The 8764-nt window shown below is 35.0% G+C and overlaps 1 protein-coding gene across 2 annotated transcripts in view; it reads right to left on the bottom strand.

The window, feature by feature from the left end:
• Nucleotides 1-551: 551 nt before the first annotated feature.
• Nucleotides 552-8764, bottom strand: part of LOC106548573 (glypican-5) — a 319942-nt gene continuing 311729 nt past the window's right edge. For both annotated transcript variants that reach the window (XM_087725521.1, XM_087725522.1), the window contains one exon: nucleotides 552-1557. In XM_087725521.1, coding sequence (XP_087581647.1) covers nucleotides 1367-1557 — 191 coding nt within the window. In that variant the 3' untranslated portion in view covers nucleotides 552-1366. The remainder of the gene's footprint in view (nucleotides 1558-8764) is intronic.

Below are 8764 nucleotides of genomic sequence, written 5' to 3'. Positions count from 1 at the left end.
AAATGATTGTAATAGTAGTAGCAGCAGCAAAGAAAGTGTATATTCATCTTCTGGATCACATTCCATATAGTATACATAAAAATGTATAAAAGGGAGGATTCTGCAAAGATCCATAAAACAGTGAGTTTATAAATCCTAATAAACCTAATCATCTATTTGTGAGACATATTAAGTAATGGATTAATTCCATTTCTTTTCTTTCGTTTGTCTTATAACATGATGTCAAAGGGTAATTGACTGGATGGAGCTAAAAGAAGACATGGGTGGATCCAGAACCCTCAAACAAGTAAGGATTGCCTTTTATGGCATATTTCTGGCATATTTCTCTCTCTTTTTCTCTCCCCCCCCCCATTTATCACATTCTTTTCTCTTTCTGCCCATCTTTTCTTTCTCGTCAAAGCATCGAATGGCAGGGTGTGTACAAGTACTTCTTTCCAGAGCTCTGAACGGCTGTCTTGCAGAAAGCTGTTTTATTACTTAATCTACTCTAACATGGAGTGCATCCTTTATTGCTAACCATGCTGGCTAGTATTACAGTATAGAAGATTATAGCACAGGTATTGGTTCCTCATTGTAGCTATACAACATCAAGTCAATAACCATTTTTGCCATGGCCATCTAAGAGTCTCTTCTCTTTTTAATTCACCAGGTATTTGCATGACAGGTATTGTAGGTATGTAATAAAGAAATACATGAGCAGGGAAACTATTCTGTAGTGTTTTAAAATAAATTGGGAAGTAGTTCTATTTATTGCTGAATTGTTAAAAGAACTACTGTATAATAATACATTAAAGACACCATATGCTTTCTACAATCTAATGAAAAGAAACAAAGAAATTCAAGCATGCTATGATGCCTTGACCAGAATTTGATCAAACTACAATTTTGCTTATAATACTCATAGATCCCTATAGATATAAATTATTGGCATGTAAATTAAATTCAATTATTTAAAGGAACATAGAAGTTCAAGAAGACAACAGTCCAATATCTGACAAGTAAAAGAGAAAAAATGCCAACATATTAATGTATAACTTTATGACATTCTTAACTGTACCTATCACAATAACTTAACCTACTGAAATCTTCTGTCTTCATCCTTTTTCCATGTTGAGTAGTTGAGATGGTACCAAAACAAAGAAACAAACAAATCAAAGAAACCTCCAGACATTGGAGACAAATTGTGTACAAATTGACCCTTGTTGGTAGCCAGTCCCAGACTAATACTTAGGACTTAAATTAACATACCACATAATATTAGAGCATAGAATTTTTTAAACCAATTTAAGTTTGCTTTCACTTGGATAAGGCTGAAGGTATATATGATGGTGCACAGAAATTGCATAGTTACTGCAGTGTAATACAGCTATGACACAAAATGCCACCAAACTGCAAGGCTGGTAATTGTAAAGAACCAAGAACTTGATGCTTGAGTACCCAGATTTCTGTCCCCTTTATAAATGGAAAATGTTTTTATTGTGGTTGTGGATGTGGTGTCCATCTTTTCCATTATTAGTATGGTTTCATTTCTGACTCCTGATTTCACACTAAAAACATCTGAAAAGAAACACAAAGAAGACAAATATTACTTATTTTGGAAACCATGTCAATTTAAAAAATATATGATTTTAATGATTCCAATAGTTTCACATCTGAAAATAAGACCTGCAGTATAATCTGCTATTTATGTACTCTCAATAATTTAATTCAATTTATAAGTAGGCTCAGGTCTAAGATTGTTAGTAATTTGATAGTAAATTTTATTCAATCCATAATGTATTTCTGTTCAATAAACTGGAGTGTGAAATCCGTACATAAATTGTAGAACAAAACACTCTATCTATCCTGTGAGTCAGAAAAAATAAAAGAATCCGCCATATATTCTATGTCTGATAGATTAGTTTTTAAAGAATTCATACCAATAGTTTAATCTTTGGCTTAATAATAATCTAATTAGCTAAAATTAATGAAACAGTCATGTTGGCATTTGACTTTGTTAACATAATGAGGTGATTTGATTTCACTGAACTCTAATGTAACTGATTGCAGGGTATTTTTACTCAAAAGAATAAAATTAAATAAATATTACCTATTAAAAAATCCGCCCATTGGGCCATTTTTTCATTATTGTTACCCTAAACTTTGGTCCTTTAAACTCCCTAAACCATCAGATTGGGTGCTCTCAACTATTTTTGTGACATCATGTGGTCATCATAGATCATAAGTTTTTAATATTGTTGTTCTTTCAGTGTTGCATTTAGTAACAAATAGCTTTTTAGCTGATTATTGAACATTAAGATGATAAATGATAAGAAAAAAAATATGTTAGCTAATTTAAAACAAATGTATTTTCTATCAAAGCTTGCCAACCTCTTTTCTATCAAAGTTTGCCTACCTATCCACTTTGGGAATATGAGTTTAGTAAGCCATTTATCCTTTTGCCTGAGTCAAGTCTTTGCATCACTAACTATTGTTTGATATGCTGTTAAATCAGATTTCTATGTATCATGAGAAACTGCCAGAGGTTGTAAGCCCTTTGTTTCACTATAGTTTTAGAGTGAAATTCCTCAGTGCTGGAAACATTCAGAAATCATAAAAAAATATTAATACAATATACATGCATCTACAGATGGACGCAGTGGCTCAGTGGCTGAGATGCTGAGTTTGTTGATCAGAAAGGTTGGCAGTTCAGTAGTTCGAATCTAGTGCCGCATAACGGGGTGAGCTCCTGTTATTTGTCCCAGCTTCTGCCAACCTAGTAATTTGAAAGCATAAAAAAATGCAAGTAGAAAAATAGGAGCCACCTTTGGTGGGAAGGTAACAGAATTCCATGTGCCTTTGGCATTTAGTTATGCCAGCCTCATGACCAAGGAGATGCCTTCGGACAGGGCTGGTTCTTTGGCTTATAAATGGAGATGAGCACCGCCTCCTAGAGTCGGGAATGACTAGCACATATGTGCGAGGAGAATTCATGTAGAAAGGGTAAACACAAAAAGCAAAATGGGAAGAGACAATCAAAGAGGGAATCTAAGAACAGAAGGAAAAGTAAAGGAAAAGGGAGAAAAGTAAAAAAAAGTTTGAATGATGGAAATGAGGTGAGCAGAAGAAATCTAAGACAAACTGGACAACAGAAAGCAAGCCTTCTTGATCAGAAAAGCAAAATAGGGTAAGGGCATGAAAAGAAATGAAAGGGGCAGTCTTGGAGATGGTTGGATGATAAAGGAGGCAGGAATGGGAGGGGAACCAGATTTTGTTCTTTAGCCTTGAGAGATGTCTAAATAGACCCATGTTGACAATATATTTACAATGGTTTTGAAAAATGTATGGGGATGAAGAGAGAAAGAACAATGTTTTGCCTTTGTGATCTAAACTGAAAGGACTGCTATGGCCCTCTTATGTCTTTAAAGAATAATGTTTCAATTAGCTTTCTTTGGAGATGTTTTTCTCAGCTGCTGCCTTACTTCCATGAAATAGCATTCTCTGATATCTGAATGGCTCCTCCTAGACTGGGTTTCCATGAGCCCATTAAAACATGATTATTTCAGTAGGCCTTGGGGTTAGAAAGTTGTGAGCTTGTCTGTCTAATAATGGAAGGTATCTGGGTTGATTCAATTGATTAATATGATTTATAATGCCAGTGTTATTTTGATATTTATTTTACTATATAGTTTTAACCTGACTTATGGAAGAGAGATGTATGCTACCTGCAGTTGTTTGTAATTATAACTGACTAGAAAGTCAATAAAACAAATATTTTAAATTCTTAAAACAACAAAAATATGATGTAGCAGAAATATAGAACACATCAGTAGAATTAAAACAGAGGTCTCAGTGAACAAATACATTTTAAATTTATGATAATATTTAACCCATCTTCTCTGAGATAGTTGCATGAGCTAATTTTTGTTTACCATAATAAGAGTCAGTAGATCTGAGCCATCTAACATATATATAAGGGAGAAAATATTCCACCAAGTATTCATATCTTAAACTATGGCTGGCTTTCTATACCATGGCAAACATTGTGAATTTGATCGCTTGATATGAAAGAAGCCAATAGAATAATATCAATGTAAACTCTTGCTAGATTGTCCAATTTCCCAGTCCAGCATTTTCTCATTAGCAAACCTCAAAGTGAGATGATCTGGAGTACATCACTAAATTCTACTGTTGAGATTACTAGTGCATGAATTACTGCTACCAGTGCAACTCATCTAATTGCAGCAAAGTTGTGTAAGCCAGGAAAGTTTAAAATGTTACAATGCTAAACAGTTAATTGGAGGATGAAAAAACAAAACCCTAAAGGTTTACCCCCATGAGACATTGTCTCACTTGGGGAGAAGGACAGGTATGGATATATGGCTGATAGCAGAAAAATCTAGAAATTTCCCCCATGAAGAGCTGATCCATTGAATTCAGTTAAGTGAATCATGGTTTGAAGAACAAAGAGAAAAAAGCAAAGAGAAATAATTTGCATGTCTAGCTCAGAAAGAGGGAGAGAGAATGTTGCATGCAAAGACAGAGTGAACATATTTTCCAAGGAATTCAGTGGGAATGTAGAATGGAATTTTAAGAAATATATATAGTGTGGTCATTAAGAAGACTCTTCAGGAATGTGTGCAAGAAAAGAGAACTTATGTATTCTTTGTGGCTCCTGAAAAACATATCTATGGCTCCCACTCTGAAGATATCCTGTTTCTCCAAGAACAACAGGCAGCTCCACTTCTACCCAAAATAAAATTGAAACACTCAAGACTTTTTACAGCTTCTCTGACAATTATCACTTAATTATATTTCTCATAGTAGTTAAAGATCATGTCTGGATTTCTATAAGAAGTGTCCCTTCCTCATGCCTATCTGAGAAGCTAGATTCCCTCTGACATGCCAACCTTATAGCTTTTCAGCCGCACTAAGGATGCACTGTGTTTTCCACCATTTCTTTCTGGTGGAAGAATGCACTCTTGCTCTTTATGCAACATTGTTCTGTCACCTCCTCCTATTTCAGGGGGAAATGGGGAAGATTTGAGGTTGAGTACATTCTAGACACTCTGAAAGCTTAAATATTAGATTCATTTGAAAGACCATCTGGATACATAATGTTCTTAGGGATTCTTCAAGGTAATACACATATCCTTCTCCTTTGATCATTCAATTTGCATTTTGCTTGCAAACCAACACTTTTGAACCAGCTGTTCAAGGAAGTTTTAGTACTTGTCAGTCGTTTTGGATGCTGTGAAGGGAAGGTGGGGCAAGAGGAAATTACATGAGTGAAGAGAGACTGTATCACACAAAAAAGAGGACAGTTCTGAAAAGATGGAGATTGCTGCTGAGTGAGGAAGGAAGGAAAGAGTAGAGTAGAGAAGAGTGGAGTAGAATATAATAGAATTCTTTATTGGCCAAGTGTGATTGGACACACAAGGAATTTGTCTTTGGTGCATATGCTCTCAGTGTACATAAAGAAAAATAAAATAGAATACATTAATCAAGAATCATAAGATACAACACTTAATGATAGTCATAGGTTCCTAATAAGCAATCAAATCATACTAGGAAACAATAAAACAATATAAATTGTAACTATACATGCAACATGGTAAGTAAGTAAGTAAGTAAGTAAGTAAGTAAGTAAGGAAGGAAGGAAGGAAGGAAGGAAGGAAGGAAGGAAGGAAGGAAGGAAGGAAGGAAGGAAGGAAAGAATGAAGGAGAAAAAACACAACCCCCACTGCCAGGAATTTTAGACATGGTGTACAATTCAGAAATAGAGTAAATCTATATTGCTGTCAATATCTCTGTTGCTGGACGGTCCTTTTGGACCTAAACCGTCCCAAAGAGACAGTGATAGAGAAGGGCACGTCCTGCTCAGTGGTGGGTTTCAAAAATTGTCCGAACCTACTCTGTGGGTGTGGCCTACTTTGTGGGAGTGGCTTGCCGCCCATGAGATCAGATATGAAATTATGAATTAGTAATTAGGTTGGTCCAAGTAGCTATTCAGAAACTTTGTCCAGGTTCGCCTGGTGCACCAGTTGCGGCCCTATTTGGACCAAGAGGCACTGCAAACAGTCACTCACGCCCTCTTCACCTCAAGACTTGATTACTGTAATGCGCTCTACATGGGGCTGCCCCTGAAAAGTGTTCAGAAACTACAATTAGTCCAGAATACAGCCGCGCGAGCGATACTGGGTGTACCAAGGTACACCCACACTACACCTATCCTCCGAGAGCTGCACTGGCTCCCTATCAGTCTCCAAGCATGATTCAAGATGCCGGTTATTACCTTTAAAGCCCTACATGGCCTAGGACCCGGATATCTGCGAGTCTTCTGCCGCACACTACCCAACGACCAATAAGATCGCATAGGGTGGGCCTTCTCCAGGTGCCATCAGCCAGACAATATTGGCTGGCGGCACCCTGGGGGAAGGCCTTCTCTGTACCCGCTCTGACCCTATGGAATGAACTACCCCCAGACCCTACCCACTCTCATGGCCTTCCGAAAGGCTATCAAAACCTGGCTATTCTGGCAGGCCTGGGGCTGTTGACCTCTCGACCTTTCGACCGAGGTCCAGCCCCGATTAGACTGGGTGCATGGTGTGCTTCATTAATCTTCTTTCCTCTGTTTGTTTTTAACCCTTCTTTTAAAATTTATATCTGTAAGCCGCCCGGAGTCCTTCGGGATTGGGCGCCCTATAAATTTAATAAATCCAAATCCAAATCCAAAAATGGCGTAACATGAAAAAGAAAAGGAAATAACATTGCAAATAATTATGTTAGAAATTCAAAAAGTTCTATTAAGCACAGAGAAAATTGATAAGAGATTTGAGATTATAGAACAAAAAAATAAAAAGAATGGAGAGAAGAGTTGAGAATATTTACAAAACAATGATGAAATTTGAGGACAGAGTTCAAAAAACTGCAGAGAAATATGAACAAAGTGATAAGAAAATTGTTGACATTGACAGCAAACCGAGAGTGGAGGTAAATGATATGTGTGAATTACTGAAAGGAGAGCTCGACGAACTCAAACTCTATCCCAGACCTCAAAATATAGATGAAGAAAGGGGAGAAAATTTGGTAGAAACAATGAGAGTAATCTTAGCAGAAGCACTAGTGATAACCAAAGGCAAGATGATGGAAGGAACAGATGGAGAGTTTCAACTCTCTATAAGATATGGAATGAACAACAAGTTGCTAAGAGAAATCCACATAAGACTTATCAAGAAAACACTTAGAATACAGATTCTACAAATGGCAAGAGATATTGAATTGTACTACTACTGGAAGGATATAGGATGATGAAATGAAATGTTACAATAAAATCAAGTTAAACTTAAACTTTGAGTATTATGTAAAAGATAAAGTAATAATAGTTATAGTCAAATAAATGATTAACAATGATAATAATGCATTTATATATACTAGATTGATAATATAAAATTTTATATAAATTTGCAAGTGGTACTATGGAGATGAGGTTGAAAAGCTTTTTATAAAAGATAAACAATTTTATATAGAATAGAATATAAAGATGTAATATCATTGGATGATTTTAGGACGATGTAATGAAATGCCATAATATAAATTTACATTAAATTTAGTTATGTGTCATAATAAAAAGATTGTAATAATAGCTATACTCAAGGAATGTTTAATAATTATAATAATTGTATACATATATATTAGATTGATGATAATAATGGAAAAAACATGGAATTGGAAATTATTAGAGATGTTACCAATACTAAAATAATAGAATGACTTAGAATAGGATATAAAAATACTTTATTATTGGATATATTGAAGATGATATAATGAACTATTATAATATTAATGAATTTATATTTAGAATACCTTGTTTAAGGTTAGACGTTATATTATATTATATAATATTATTTTCATTAGCAAACCATTTCACAATATATAATTACATGTTGTTTTTGTGATTAATCACTATGCTTTAATTATGTTCAATTTGTAATAATGAAAATACAACCTGCATATCAGATATTTACATTATGATTCATAACAGTAACAAAATTACAGTTATGAAGTAGCAACAAAAATAATTTTATGGTTTGGGATCACCACAACATGAGAAACTGTATTAAAGGGTCGCAGCGTTGGGAAGGTTGAGAACCATTGGTTTAAAAATAAATCATGGGAATAGGTATTTTTCTGAAAGCACCTGGCCTTTCTTTCCATCACTGTCATGCTGTCAGCTGTGGCAAAGGCACTATTTCTCCATCCTTTTATATCATCCTAGCCTGCTGACTTCAGCTCTCTAGAGCCTGCAGATTAAATAAAGACTTCACAAAGTTAAATCTATTCTTCTCTTTCACTTGACCATATCCAGGGTTGTAACTTGATTTGCTGCTCTAAATTGGCTAGGATGGGAACTGTTAATTCATTTATTCTTTTGATATTGACTTCAGCAAACATCTAAAGTAAAACTGAATGTTATCTGGAAAAAAGAGAAGAAAATGTAGGCATGTTGGCATTTTAACAGCTTTTCCTTTAGTACTACAACACTGCTTAATCCACTATATAACAAACATTAAATAATACATCAGGAAAATCTGCTTTTAACCTTCCTAGGGAAAGACTTCCAATGTTAGTTTTCTCTTTCACTGTAGTTTCACTGCAATTTCTTTTATGGCCTGCTGGCAATTAAAAGATAGGTTAGATGTGCCAACAGAGCATTTTGTAAATCTCTGTTTAAAAATTAAATACATGTTGTTTGATAAAGTACTGCCATTGTATAAAGCTATCT

Source organism: Thamnophis sirtalis, unplaced genomic scaffold (assembly GCF_051295495.1).
Source record: "Thamnophis sirtalis isolate CommonGarterSnake01/CBP01778 unplaced genomic scaffold, rThaSir2_p1.2 scaffold_11, whole genome shotgun sequence".
Lineage (NCBI taxonomy): Eukaryota > Metazoa > Chordata > Lepidosauria > Squamata > Natricidae > Thamnophis > Thamnophis sirtalis.
Note: the sequence above shows the minus strand (reverse complement) of the source record. Positions and strands in the feature narration are given on the sequence as shown.